Source organism: Sceloporus undulatus, chromosome 7 (assembly GCF_019175285.1).
Source record: "Sceloporus undulatus isolate JIND9_A2432 ecotype Alabama chromosome 7, SceUnd_v1.1, whole genome shotgun sequence".
NCBI classification, from domain to species: domain Eukaryota; kingdom Metazoa; phylum Chordata; class Lepidosauria; order Squamata; family Phrynosomatidae; genus Sceloporus; species Sceloporus undulatus.
This window is the reverse complement of record NC_056528.1, coordinates 8708996-8724217: the sequence shown is the minus strand read 5'-3', so window position 1 is coordinate 8724217 and position 15222 is coordinate 8708996. Positions and strand designations below refer to the sequence as shown.

General features: G+C 45.9%; 1 protein-coding gene across 4 annotated transcripts in view; it reads left to right on the top strand.

Annotated features, from left to right (window-relative positions):
* The window catches only part of VWA5B1 (von Willebrand factor A domain containing 5B1), a 36857-nt gene extending 22152 nt beyond the window's left edge, over positions 1-14705 (top strand). For all 4 annotated transcript variants that reach the window (XM_042477731.1, XM_042477729.1, XM_042477730.1 and 1 more), the window contains 11 exons: positions 950-1135; positions 1775-1973; positions 2702-2895; positions 6877-7099; positions 8548-8868; positions 9366-9503; positions 10624-10758; positions 11225-11299; positions 11576-11636; positions 11818-11941; positions 12782-14705. In XM_042477731.1, the coding sequence (XP_042333665.1) occupies positions 950-1135; positions 1775-1973; positions 2702-2895; positions 6877-7099; positions 8548-8868; positions 9366-9503; positions 10624-10758; positions 11225-11299; positions 11576-11636; positions 11818-11941; positions 12782-13471 (2346 nt within the window). In that variant the 3' untranslated portion in view covers positions 13472-14705. The remainder of the gene's footprint in view (positions 1-949; positions 1136-1774; positions 1974-2701; positions 2896-6876; positions 7100-8547; positions 8869-9365; positions 9504-10623; positions 10759-11224; positions 11300-11575; positions 11637-11817; positions 11942-12781) is intronic.
* Positions 14706-15222: the final 517 nt, after the last annotated feature.

Sequence of the window (15222 nt, the reverse complement as noted above, 5' to 3'; positions counted from 1 at the left end):
GCGACCTTACGGAACAGTCACCGGGGAGCTGCTATTTATCCTTTTGTGTTGCATCAAAGGGACTTCTGTCCTTAGGGAGGAGGCAAGCAAAGGCAGCCGCAAGAAAAGACGGGCCGCTTTTGTTCAATAAAGCTGTTGCTCTTTGTCTCAGTGCTGTATCCTCACTGAAGAATGGTAGCATCTTCATCCCACTTTAGCAGCCAAAGTTGCATCCTTTGGAAACTTTGTAGCGCTGTGAAGGACTGAGAATTCCCTACTCTGCTCCATCTTTGGCACAGATGATCAACTCTCTCCCCAAACCACAAATCCCAGGATTTTATAGGATGCATCCATCACACTTAAAGTAAGATGCTGTGTGCCTTCAAGTCCTTTCCAACTTATGGCGGCCCTAGTGCAGGGTTTTCTTGGTGAGATTGGTTCAGAGGAAGTTTGCCATTGCCTTCCCGTGAGGCCGAGAGAGTGTGACTTGCCCAACACTATAATTGTATAATGTTTAGGTGTAGGGCCCCCTTCTTTCCAAATGCGTTGTAACTATGGCTGAATTTGTACTGCAGAAATAATGCAGTTTGACACTACTTTAACTGCTGTGGATCAGTGACATCCAATCCTGGGATTTGTAGCTTGTTGTAGCACCAGAGGTCTCTGACACAGGCGGCTAAACATCTCACGAAACTACAAGTCCCACAGCATTGAGCCATGGCAGTTCAAGCAGTGTCAAACTGCATTATTTCTGCAGCCTAGGAAAATGTCTGAAATGAATGATGGGTGTTAGTATTATTCCGTTACATTTATAGAGTGGACTTTCCTCCACTGAGCTCATTGTAGCATATATGGCTCTCCTCCTTTCCATATCGTCGTGGATCCATGAATGAATACCTGCAACAAATATAAATGATCATTGGTGCTTGGAAGCTATGATGACCGATCTCTTCTCGCCTTTGGTTTACAGATGATTAAGTCCCTGAAGAAGGCCATGTCTCCAGTGGTCAGCGATATTTCGGTGGATTGGGTCTTTCCAGAAACAACGGAAGTCTTGATCTCTCCGGTCAGTGCCAGCTGCCTTTTTCCAGGTGATCGGCTAGTCGGCTACAGTGTCATCTGCGACACGTCCCTCTACATTTCTAATCCCAGGCTGGTGAGTCACTATCCTATTTATACATTTATTGATCTGATTTTAATTATATCCTGCTTTTCTTCCAAATGGGACTCCGAGATCAAGGCCTGGATTCCCATTACCTTTTAAACTGAGTTGCAAATCGGTTTGAACCAGTTTAAATGACCCTGGTTCGCACTTGAACCGAATCACTGAGGCGATTTGGAGAGGGAGGGCCATGCGCTAGACCCATTTAACCCACATCTTTTTGACACTGATGTTTTCCATGTCTTTTTGGATAAATTGATTCTGCGCAAATGTGAAACAGATGTGGATTGGAATCGATTTAAATTTGCCCTTCGGCAGGTTGGAGCGGGTTCATTCTGAATCGATTCATTCGTGAATGTGAACCACAAGTGGGTTGTTTTATTTTATTTTGTGGCAAGAAAATGCGATTGGGGCAAATGTAGTGCAAACCACACTCCTCTGCCGAACCCGTCCAGTGATTCGGTTCGCAGAGAGATTGAACGCGGCCCTAATCTGCACTGCAGAAATGATGCGGTTTGACATGCTATGGAATTCAGCAATTCATAATCTGTTGTGGCACCTAGCAGAGAAAGATAAATAGCTTGCAAAACTACAAATTTCTCAAGGATCACCTTCCTTGTTTTTTTCCTTCAGGACAAGAGACGCCGTTACAGCATGCTCCATTCGCAAGAGTCAGGCAGCTCCGTCTTCTTCCATTCCCAAGAAGAAGGTGCTCCTTCAGACAACTGGAGCTCTTCGAAGGATCCAGAGAGTGGCTTCCCTTTGGAAAGGAGCCCTGAACTCCTTGAAATCAGTGGCGCAGACCTGGGAAGTGAATCTGATGTGGATTCTGGTCAGTTCCTCCCTTTTGGGTCAGCTTCCAATATCAATAATACAGTGGGCCCTTGGCTTACATGAGGGATCCGTTCCAGACCCCCCGCATAAGCCAAAAAATGTGTATGCTCAAGCCGGCGCGGTGGTGCGGCGATGCGCATGCGCCATGGGCACGCACCCCATTCATTTGAATGGGACATGCCGCCCCTTGCACCCCGCTTGCTCCCACGCAGCTCTCCACAGGTTTGAACATATGCTCAAACCCGCATATAGCGTGCCTGCATATGACGCGAGCGCACTATATTATTTCTGCAGCCTAGGAAATTAGCTGGTGTTTCTGGGTGGATCTACACTGTCGAAACAATGCAGTTTGACACCACTTTAAGTGCTGTAGTGCCATCCTTTGGAATCTTGGGATTTGTACGTTATACAATGTCTTTCTCCTTCTCTGCCAAAGAGTGCTGGTGCCTTGCTGAACTACAGATCCCAAGATTCTTTAGGATGGAGCCATGGCAGTTGAAGTAGAGTCAAATTGTGTTATTTCTACAGTGTAGATGGACGCTGAATAAAAATTATGCCAAAAAGAAGAGATTAATACATCCAGCATCCACTGCACAATGGAGTGACTGAGGTGCCATGTTCCGACACACATCCTCCCTTAGACTGGTTTTTGCAAGAAAACCTGGAGCATCCCATAGCAATCCTGGGCAGCTGTTTACACACATGATAAACTCTTTCTTTTTCCAGGACTGGACACAACAGCTCCATCACGGAGGAGGGCATACAGCACCAACCAAATTGCTGACCGCCAGCCTTTCTGGAAAGTCCCGACTGCCAGCGATCCCAGCTCTGCCCTTATTAAAAACCCTCTTCGGAAAGCCCACCTGCAAGACCTCAGCCAGCTGAGTCCAGAAGGGCCGCCAGGGCAATTCGAATTCCAGGCAAGTCACCATACAGCATAGGTTTTTGTGGGTTTTTCGGGCTATGTGGCCATCTCCTAGAAGAGTTAATTCCTGACATTTGGTGGCATCTGCAGCTGGCATATGCAGAGAATGCAACTTCAGGTAAAAACTAGAGCCCTTCTTTCAATAATCCCACCTTTTCTCAAGAGCAGTTTAGTATGACGCACACAGTCCTCCTCCATGTCGGCTTCATGAGAAGTAGAATTGGAGAATCCCAGAGTTGGAAGAGACCCCCAAAAGTTTTCCAATCGAACCCCATTTTGCCATGCAGGAGGAGACAACCAAAGCGCTGTCCGATGGCCATCCAGCCTCTGTTTAAAAACCTCCAAAGAAAGAGACTCCAACACACTCCCAACAAACCTCCACGCTCTTACTGCCAAGAAGTGACCCTTATATAAAGTTGCAAAATCAAGGTTTGGCTTTTTGCGGTGGTTAATCCAGCATCTTCAAAACACGGATGCCGAATCTGTGGATGTGTCGCTGCTTGAGATTGGGAGGCTGTCCATAGGCAAATAAAGAAAGCCGAGGTGGAGGAAACACCGTAAATGCCTAGAAAAGGAGAGGTGTGCTCCGGTGTTGTCGAACGAACGTTGATAAGCCATGCTGGTATATTTTTAAAAAGGCCTTATTTATCTTGCTCGACGCGTTTCGGGGGAGAACTTTTTCAAGAGCTGGTTCTTTTATTTCTCTCTTTTTGATTCAGTGTTGTAATTCAATGCAGAAACGCTGTCCATGAAAAGAGAGGAATAGAAGAACCAGCTCTTGAAAAAGGATCCCCTTCCGAAACATGGTGAGCAAGATAAATAAAGCTTTTTTAATACCAGCACGGCTTATCTAGGTTTATTCAGCAACACCGGAGCACACCTTTACTTTCCTAGGCATAGGCATGGAAAGGCCTGCCAACAAGAACCCTTGAGAAGGCAGCATTATTCTCCGAAATAGGTTGAAGTTTGTTGATGTTATAGTTTTTTGTGGGTTTTTTGGCTGTGAAGATGCCAGCCACAGATGCTGCTGGCGAAAAGTCAGGAATAAACTCTTCTAGAACATGTCCACATAGCCTGAAAAACTCACAAAAATCTATGGATGCCAGCCATGAAAGCCTTCAGCTTCACATGTTGATGTTATGTTTGCATGGTCTCTGTTGGAAGGTTTACGTGGCAACTATGCACTTAAAGCAAGTCCACCAACCCACCCCCCATTTGCAATGAATCTCACTTTCTCCATTTTACGGCCTCCCTCTATTTGTTGCCGTTTTGCCGCTATAGAAGCCCACTTGCCTTTGCTTTCCTCCCTTTAGCCACTCCGGCCAGAGAGGAGGAGGAAGAAAAAGGCCACCGTTCCACATCCGTGTCTCTATAGCAACTGGAAGCCAGGCGCCTGATGTGGCTTGTTGCTTTCGCGCAGAGACCCAGGGATCCTCTTTGCAACCATGGAGCCAGATCAGAAAAGGGGGGAGAGGAGAAGAGGAGGCAGAAAGGAAGGGGGAGAGACTGGAAAGGATGGACAGAAAGTGCAAGGGAAGTGTGTCGGTGACAACAATTGTTAATTCCTCTGAGGTTCAGGATTTTTATGCCACCCTGGAACTGTTGTTCAGGGATGAAAACCTGTGGCCAAGCAGTATCAGTATAGCCAAAAACATGCAGGGGTAGTAGCTGTGTTGGCCATTTAACAAATGCAAACAAAATTCCATCAGGGATACCTTTATTGGCCAACCTGAAATGCACAATATATTTGTTGCAAGCTTTCAAACCACCATGTTTACCTCTTGCCTGATGAAGAAGCCTACAGAGCTTCAAAACAAGTATATTGTGCATTTCAGGTTGGCCAATAAAGGTATCACTGATGAAGTTATCCAAAGTTATTCATAAGGAAGAACAATCTGAGTTTGCTTGGTAGATGAAGGGAATGCTGTGAATATAGTATATCTTGATTTCAGTAAGACCTTTGACAAAGTTCCCCATGATATTCTTGCAAACAAGCTGGTGAAATGTAGGCTAGACAAGGTAACTGATACATGGATTTGTAATTGGTTGACTAGCCGAACCCAAAGGGTGCCTGTCCTGGGCCCAGTGCTATTCAACATCTTTATCAATGACTTGGAGGACAAAATTGGGGGCATATTTATCAAAGTTGCGGATGACACCAAATTAGGAGGAATAGCTAATACTCCAGAGGACAGGATCAAAATTCAAAATGACCTGAATAGACTAGAAAACTGGGCCAAAGCTAACAAAATGAACTTCAACAAGGAGAAATGTAAGGTACTGCACTTAGGGCAGAAAAATAAAATGCACAGATATAGGATTATGGGGGACACCTGGCTGAATGAAACTACGTGTGAAAGGGATCAGGGAGTCCAAGTAGACCACAAGTTGAACATGAGTCAACAGTGATGCGGCAGCTAACAAGGCCAATGTGATTCTATGCTGCATCAATAGAGGTCTAGTGTCTAGATCGAGGGAAGTAATAGTCCCATTCTATTCTGCTTTGGTCAGGCCCCACCTGGAATATTGTGTCCAGTTCTGGGCACCACAATTCAAAAAGGACATTGAGAAACTGGAGCGTGTCCGCCCTGTTTAAGTATTTGAAGGGATGCCATATTGAGGAGGGAGCAAGCTTGTTTTCTTCTGCTCCAGAGACTAGAAGACAGAACAATGGATTCAAACTACAGGGAAAGACATTAGGAGGAACTTCCTGAGAGTAAGGGCTGTTCGACAGTGGAACACTCTCCTTCCTCGGAGATTGTAATGGCGTCTCCTTCCTTGGAGGTCTTTAAACAGAGGTTGGATGGCCATCTGTCAGGGATGCTTTGATTGAGATTTCCTGCATGGCAGAATGGGGTTGGACTGGATCAGGGCCCTTGCGGTCTCTTCTAACTCTATGATACTATGGAGGCTTTTTTGCCCTATTGCCTCTATCTTGTAGGGATGTGAGGACCATGCTTTTGGACAGCTGGACTGTTGTTAGCCCGGGATTTGGGCACAAAATGGGGGTTGGATCTGATGGCGCTTGGGGGTCCCAGCTCTCCGATTCTCAGACGCTGCCCCCCAAATCATGGGAGGTGCCAAATAGTCTGAATGCAACCTTCATAGTCCTCCTCTCTTTCTCTCAAATTCACTAGAAAAGGATCTTTTTTCAGACATAGACATACATGAACATGATGGTGCAGAGGCTGGAGATGCAGCAGCCTGGTTTCTAAGCAACTGAGTATCTCGCGCTGCATCTCCCTCTTTGTAATTAAAATGGCCCTCTGAAGGAAATTCATATATATTTGTCTTCGGAGGTAGAATAAATCTCCGAATAAGCAGAGCAACCGGGTGGAGATTGCCCCTCCCCCAACCTCCCCAACCAACGGAAAAGTCATTCGCCCGTACTTTGATCGCCAGCAGAGTGGTCTTTGCTCATAAAGTCGGTTGCGGTGGAATTATAGTTGTGGCAATAGTGCCATAGTTGTGAGCAACTAGTGATCGTGAATGCAAAACAGTTATAGATTTAGGCAACTGTTCCGTGTCCATGATGGCTACTTGATCACAATTGCATGTTGACCACCAGAACTTTGACATACGTAACGTAAGGTGTATTCGTTGCATCAAAAATTTTGCATGGCAGTAGACTCTTCTCTGCAGACGTAACGTATATGATGGGAAATGCTCAAAAAATGGCCATGTGTTGAGAAAAGGTGGCGAGGAAACTCCTGGACTGATGGAAATCTTTGCAATTTGGGATTGTTCTGTGCAAAACTTGCATGTAGAAAATGCACAGGATGATTTCCAAGTTCTGCCTCCTATAGTATGTAGATATGGAGATCCTTGGCTATTGCTCTGGCAGCATCAACAAACCAGCCAATGTCTTTCTGTTTCTTATTTGCAAACGATAGCCCTATCTAACCTGGGCTGTAGTATGTGTACAAAGACACCTTCTCTCTTGTGTTGCCCTTATTTGACATTTCTGTTTTCTCAGCCTTTCGCTACTGCCAGCCCTCCCATTGCCACTACAAGGATCCGTGGGGTCGGTGCAAGGCGGCCATCTCTGCTCCAACAAGGCCGCCTCTCGCTTGCCCACAACCCAGACTCGCCCCACATCAATGCCACGGAAATGCTGGCAGGGAAGCCTTCGCACCAGACTGAGACCAACTCCACCTTGGGATCCGTTTTTTCCGACGGCCGAAGTCCCGGGGATGTGGGTAAGCCATGGGGAACCCTCCTCTAGGGTTCATGTTTGCACCCAAAGTGGGTCCTTTGATTGCTGTAGGGAATTCAGTGAATGTGATCGCTGTTGAAGAATGGGAGAATATGAAACCCCCTTTGCTGCCACAGTTGAAAGGCGACATGGGGGAATTTGCAATTAATTCAAGGGTTTTTTTAAAAATATAAAAATAAAATAAAAATTAAATGCTATAGGAGTTTATCACATGGGAGGAATTTCTCTTAATTTCGAATGAAAAGAAAGTGGGGCCAGAACGCATTCACATGAATTCGCTAGTTCAGCAAATTTATGTGAATTCGAATTGCATTCCAACTGGTTTCCCATTGCCTGAAAATAGTTTGCCATTGCCCGAAATTGCATGTGATCACCTCTCATGCAATACCTGAAACCCCATGACTGCGTTCGGACTGGCTTCCCATTGCCTGAAATTGCGTGGGGCAGTCTATCACACAATAATGTTAAACCCCATGATTGCGTTCGGATTGCCATTGGATTATACGTCCAATTTCCCTTGTCTGATAACATAGTAAGAGATATCAGCTCCATAGTAAGAGATATCAGCTTTTGCCTTCTTCGTCTGCTCTAAAGAAAGCAGAAGCTGAAAACGTCTAGTAGATGCTTAATTGTATTTTAGGTGGTACATTTTAACTGAAATAAAAATGTAATGATAATTAAGAAAAGAAAGCGTCTAGTATAGCATTTTACGGTTGTGGTTTCTTGGTATCCACCAGGATTTGGTTCCAGCCCTCCCCCTCCCATAGATACCAAAATTCATGGATGCTCAAGTCCCATTAATAATAATATTTATTTATTTTATACCATTTTTATGCCATTAAATACAATGGCATAGTAAAATGGTGTCCCTTATATAAAATGGCAAAATCAAGGTTTGCTATACACACACACACACACACACACACACACACACACATATTCCAAAAAGCAAACCTTGATTTGCTTAGTGTCAGTCCTCTGTAGTCACAGATTCTTTATCCATGAATATATAGATAGAGATAGAGATATAGATATAGATATTCAAACCATGAGAGGTTGAATCTGTGGATAAAGAACCCGTTAATATGGATGCCCGACTCTCCTTAAAATAATATTTCTGTTGCACATGAGTCATGTTTAAAAAATATGTGATCAAAGTGAGTAACTGCATCTTTCGAGGAGCCAGAGCAACACTTGTCCGAAGAGCTATTTGGTGACTGCATATATGCCTCTCTCCACACATTGAAGTGATTAAAACAGAAAAATATGAGCGAAACTGTGTTGGCTTCTGCCTTCTTCGGTTGCGAAAGACAAACCTGGCTGCATCCAGGTGGCTGTTCAGAGCGTTGTGTTTTCAACCTCCTTCAGGGGATGATGGTTTGCATTCCCATCCCTGGTTATGACATCTCCCTCTCTCTGTCTCTCCTGTAGATTCTGCCCACCATCCTTCCTTCAACTTCGAAACAGAGACTTCATCCGATTGGGAAGTCCACGATCTGGAGACTGGGTCCACTGGTGGCAGCCTGCGACGTTCCCCAAGGTCCATCTGTAAAGTCGTGGTGAAAGGCTTGCAGAACAACGAACCGGTCCAGTGGGAGATTGCTTTTGACATCGGACCCCTTTTCCAAAGCAGAGAGAAGAAGGGCGATGAGGAAGAGGACCTCTGGAACGAGACCTTCCACCATCTAGCTGCCAAGTCGGTTATTCGGGATTTTGAACAGCTGGCCGAAAGGGAGACCGAAATTGAGCATGGTAACCCATGGAGAGCTCTACTTTTTGGGGGGAACATTGAGATGGCAAATCGTGGCCACGTGGGCCCCATTCCTATTTTTTCCAGGTCCATAGGTGACCCTACCATTAGTAAATTCTGTGCTTGTGCTGCTAAAATGAAATTGCAAGTGTGCATTTATTGATTCGTTGCTACCTAAAAACCAGGCATGCTGCCACTCCACCTATACCTTGTTTAAAGAGGAGCCATGCTCTCATATATCTCTAGGGGGCACAATTCTCCTTTGCATGAAGGCATGTGGCCTCCGCTTCCTTCTTACAAGCATTTGTGGTTGTATGCTTTAAAACTGGTGCTGTTTGTAATAGCCTTGGTTGTGTAGTTTTGAAAACGCTTTTCAAAGCTGAGTTCTGTTTTGACTTCTGTCATTGAACCACCTTGGGTCCCATATTGGGGAAACTGGGACCTCTGTTAAATAAATAAGTGAAATCCAGTCTAATCGCCATTCTTGGTCCCCCAACAGGGTCGGGACGGCGGTACCATGTCAATGCCGTACACACCAGCAAAGCCTGCAATGTGATCAGCAAATACACAGCCTTCCTACCAGTTGACCTGAGCAGCAACAGCTACTTGCCGACTGTGGTTGAATACTCAAACGCAGGTAAGAAGAGCTCGGCTGGAGTTGGAATCATAGAGTTGGAATCATAGAGTTGGAAGGGATTCCAGGGGCCATATAGTGTGGCCTTCTGCCAATGTAGGACTCCACTGCTATTGTATACTCAACAACAACAACAACAACAACAACAACAACAATAATAATTATTATTATTATACTCAATAATAGTTGTATCCCTGAGAAGTGGCCTTAGAATCATAGAGTTGGAGGTCATCTATTCCAACCCTTACTGTTCAGGAATGCACAAATAACGCACTCCTAAAAGATGCCCATTCAACCTCTGCTTAAAGACCTTCGAACGGAGAGAGCCCAGATCTTCCTCAAGTTTGGGTGGAATCTCTTCTCTTCTAATTTGAATCCATTACTCTACGTCTTCACCTCTAGGGCAGCAGAGAAGAAGTTTGTCCCATCTTCTACATGATCCCTTTGGATATTTAAAGATGACCACCTTGCCATCTCTCAGTCTTCTCCAAACTGAACATATGCAGCTCCCTAAGTGGTTCCACTCATAGGGCTTAGTTTCCAGACTTTTGATCATCTTGGTTGCCTTTCTCTGGACATCTTCCAGATTGTTGGCATCCTTCGTGAACTATGGCGTCTCCTTCATCTCGTGAAGGAGACACCACCAAAGATTTGGTAGCACCCGATACACCCATTATAGCATTCAAATGCTACAGTGAATCATGGGAACAGATAATGGCTGAGATCTTACATCACAGTCTGTGTTTCAGAACTCCATGCATGCGCAGCTACATTGCAGAAACACAATGAAAGCCAGCAAAGATGTACCTCCAAGAACTTGCAATAGTGCATTTCTGATGCCCATCAGAGAAACTTGGTTGTGCTCTGGCAGTTCCTGACCAGTTTCCGGATGCACATCAAGGAGTTCCCTGATGCACATCAGTGACCATGGTGCATCAGTCACTCCACCACTGTGCAATGGATGCCTATAGTTTGTAATGTCGTGGCAGCCTCTGGATGAATGTGGACATTACGAAAGCGCATAAGGCCAGTTATGAAGATAAAAGCCCCAAGGAGGATGCCAGCTAGCCTTTTTACAAAATAACTTCCCAAGCTCTGACAATTTATTTTGATTTGTGCCAAGGTCCGGCTCTGAAACCAGGCAGCCAACGGATTTCGGTTTCCGAGAGCCGGAGACACCGGGCGTCTTCTACTGGGCTGGGAGGCACCAAGTCAACCTCCAGTCAAGACGGAGCAGATGATGGATTCCATAACATGAGTAAGATATGGCTCATTATGCCTTTGAATCCATTGGTTCAGTTCCATGACTTTGTAGCAGCAGAAAACAGAGTCGCTCCATGCTACCATTTCCTCCATGTTCCCCATGGCATGGCATTCTATTAAATGCCAAAATATATCATCCAATATGATAGCCAAGAGAGACCAATTCTCTGTTTGTTGTTGTGTGCCTTCAAGTCATTTCCTGTGCCGACCCTAAGGCTAACCTATTGTGGGGTTTTCTTGGTAAGGTTTGTTCAGATGGAGTTTGCCATTGCTTTCTCCTGAAGCTGAGAGCCCTTGACTCATCTAAGGTCACCCAATGGGTTTCATAGCAGAGCTGGGAATTGAACCCTGGTCTCCAGAGTCATAGTCCAACACTCAAACCACTACGCCACACTGCTTCCTGTGTGCTGCTATGGAAAAGTATACTAACTAGTCCTGTTCCTTTCCAATCCGACCTGCAGATGCTGAAGAGAACAACTTGTCTCCGTGCAGCACTCCTTCCTCCTCTGGATGGGATCGCTACACTTTTCCAGACGGTAAGGAAAAATCCACAGAACCCTGGAAGAGGCCTTTGGCTGATTTATAACCTTGTTGCATCTGCTATAGAGATGGATAGCTTTGGTCAAAGCTCCTAGGAGAGAAACACAGCAGTGCACCTTTGGGCCGCAACAACAGATGGCACAACAGAATCCAAATTAGAACTAGGCATGAGGGTTATCTTTTTAATGGCTCGCTCCCATCGTTTTAGTATCTGATCCACATCACTTTTCTGTCTCTGGTTTTATTTCTCGTTTATTTGCTTTTCTCTCCAGTGCCACTGAGAAGTCCTTCGGTTTCCTCCCAGAAATCTTTGGAGGGCTTTTTTGCAGCCAGGTAAGGCTGTTCTTTGCTAGATCCATTTCCACGCTCATTGAAAGAGGACCACAGGGCAGCCTTTGGTTGCTGTCCTTAAACTAGGACCTGGTGGGCCATCCCCAACACTGGACAAGGCAGACCTTCGGTTTGATCCAGCACATTTCTTATGTTCCTGATCTTACACCCTTTTCTTGTCCAGGCTGACTTTTAACAAAACCAGGTTGCTGACCCGAGCGGCCCGAGGCTTCATGGGTAAATCTCCCTCCAGGACCAGCGAGCCAAATTTGGAGAGCGAGAACCAAAATGCTGACTACTTACCCCTTGTAAGCTTCTCATGAACTTTCTCCAAAGGAGTTGCTCCTCAGGAGGTCAGGTTTTTGGGGGCAAGGCCTGGAGAATGCTCCTTGTTTGAATTTCGTCTCTTATTTTTGGAGATCCGAATTACCAAATGCAAATAAAGTAATCTCAGGTTACAAAGTGAGGCAGACTGGTGCTTGACACCACTTTTAAGTGGTGTAACTCCATCCTATGCAATCCTGGGATGTGTAGTTTTACACAGTCTTTAGCCTGCTCTGTACCAAAGAGGGCTGGTCTCCTCACCAAACTACAAATCCCAAGCTTCTGTCAGATGGAGCCATGGCAGTTGAAGTGATGTCAAACTGCTTTGCATTTACAGTGTAGACACACCCTACGTTTGCACTTTGGACTCAGTTTGCAACAAGTGAAGTAATCTGAAAATGAAAGGGGAAAGTAGGAGGAGGAGAAAACTGATACATGTTAAGAGCAGCTGAAAATGGAGGAGGACAGAGGGTCAATTGGGACTATCCTTGCCAAACTGGGACAGTTGGCGGGTATGATTTCTTCAACTGAGGCCCTGTACAGACAGGCCAAAATAAAGCTGCTTCAGGTCACTTTGGAAGTATGCTGTTTAAATGACACACACATCTTAAGAGGCCAGAAGCTGCGTCAAAGCTGCACTTTTGTCCTTAGGATTGGAGCATGGCTTTGGCGCAGCTTCCAGACTCTTAGGATGCATGCAGCATTTAAACAGCATACCTCCAAAGTGACCCAAAGCAGCTTTATTTTGGCCTGTTTGTATGGGCCCTGAGTTTCCTCTTGACCTGTGAGTCTGAAGAAGATGTTCTGTCCACCTTTCCTTTCAGGTGTCCCTCCAGCTGGCTTGTGGCTCCTTCCTCTTGAACAAGGCCTTCTGCGAGGCCATCAACATCCCTCTGGAGAAGCTGAAGAGGACATCTCCTTTCACCTGCCACCGGATGTCCCTCAGCCTTTCCGCCAACTCCTTTGGCTCCAGAAAGGCAGACCCATCAGGGGAGAACATCCAAGGGGACACCACAAACCCCTCAGCATACAAAGACGCTAACAGGGAGGTCGGCCGGACTCGCAGCATGGCGGAAGACCTCTCTGGCCGCCTGAGGTCCGAGAAGAAGCTCTCCCCACCAGCCATCACCATCCAGCGTTTCTCCTCCTCACCAGAGAGCAGCCTTTCACCCCAAGAGTCACAGTCCGACAGCGGACGAGGGTCCGAGACGGAGAGCTCCGAACTTCAGGCGTGGCTCTTTGACATTGAGCTCCAGCAGCAGACTGAGCCGGAGGGCATGTTTTGGGCCACGGCGGTTGCCTTGGCGTGGCTGGAGCACAGCTCGGCCTCCTATTTCATCGAATGGGAGTTGGTGGCGGCCAAAGCCAGCTTGTGGCTGAGTGAGCAAGTGTTCCCCGAAGGCCGAAGCCTGGCCGCAGTGAAGGCCGCCGCTCAGCAGCTCTTTGTCTTGCTCAGGCACTGGGATGAAAACCTGGAGTTCAATGTGTTGTGTTACAACCCCAACAATGTATAAGGAAGAGAGGAAGAATTGGGGAAGAGCAGAGATGAAGGATGTCAAGAAGACTCCTCTATGGGAACTGGCATTGCAACACACGGAGATGCCCCGTTTGCAAGAGGTTTTGAGATTTCTGGCATTTGGGATTTTGCTTTGCAGCACTTCCATCCGTGCAAAAAGCCACCTTTTTCGGCCCAAAAGTGTTCTCAGAGTTGCCCCCACTCCAAGAAATTTAAACATTTCCTCTCAGATGAAATTTTCACCCCAAAAACATCCCAGAATGCAAATGTGCCAAAACACTAACATTGGTGCAAAAAAAAAATTGCCCAATCTCTCCAAAATGTGCCAAATCCTGTGCACTTTTGTACAACGGCAGAAAAGTTTTAAAATGCTTTATCCATGCAGGGGAGAATGAAAGTAGCAAAGAGTTAGGTCCCAAGAGGACAGATGGATGGGAAGAGGTTATGGATGGTGTGACTCCTCTCCGCTCCTTATTGAACAATGCTCACTACTGACCTAATGCTGCCAGAAATGTTCCTGTTCGTGGATTTGGACTTTTCATCTGGTTATCAATGCTGCTTTTGGAGGTCATGCTGGCTTCACACCCTTGCACACTGTCCTAGTAATGCCTCTTACTTTCCCTCCCTATGGAGGGGTTGCATACCTTCCAATGTGCATACCTTCCAATGTGTAGCCAAGGAACATTAGAGTGTGGTCTGATGTTATGTCTGATGCTGTAAGTAAAGTAAGTAAAGTAATTGTATCCAAATTCTGAAACTGAAGTGCCTATGGGACACGTCCCTATTGTCTCCCTATACATCCCACTCTTGACTTCACTGCCTGCGGTTTCTACTCTTCCCAGTCTTGAAAGTGGACAAAACATATCCTTCTCTCTTTTTCGTCTTCTGACTTGCCAGCAAAGTGTCCTCAATTTTTCTTGTCTAGTGATCAGTGCGCTAAGTATATATTTATGCACCTTGCACAGCTTTGCTTGGAAGGAATCGGCTGGTTGTTTATTACAAAAAGGATTAACTAGTTATGTTTAATCGTTTGCAATTAAGGCTGGCTCTGATGTCAGCGGAATGGTAAATCCCCTCTGGATTATAGTCTGAACTTTATTAAGGCCCTTATCACACGGAGGGTTTTGCAGCTCTGATCCAAAGCCACTGCAGATTTACGCTAAAATGTGATGTATTATCAGACATGATTGCTTTCTATGGGGAGTCGTTCCAAGGCGAATCCACAGTCAATCCAAAGTGACTCCTGATTTTTGTGAGTTCGGTAACAAGTGAATTCACAAAAATTGTTTCCAAGCTCACTTTGATTTCAATCCAAATTGGTCTGGTGTGGAATGCAACTTTGCTTCCGTCCTGGTACACCTCCCCAAACCTCCAAGGTCCCACATTTCCCATGATGCTGCCCTGCAATTTTGCCCCATTTGCTTCCGGTGCTCCTTCAAGAACGGACGTTTGGATGTAGCTGACAGGGATGAAGGGAATGAAACAGGAGGCTGGGAGGAGAGATGGGATCAACAGAGGGAGCCATTGGAGGCTGGAGGTAGCAACAAACTCCAACTCCCAGAATTCCATAACACTGAGCCAGGACAGTTCAAGTGGTGTCAAACCGGATTATTTCCCCAGTGCGGATGCAACCTAAGAGAAGGCAACTGTTACAAAGGGAAGGAGAGTGGACTGGATTCAGGGAGATGGTACTTTAGGGAGCATGGAGAATAAGGGAAACCGGATCATTTCTGCAATCCTACAAAATGG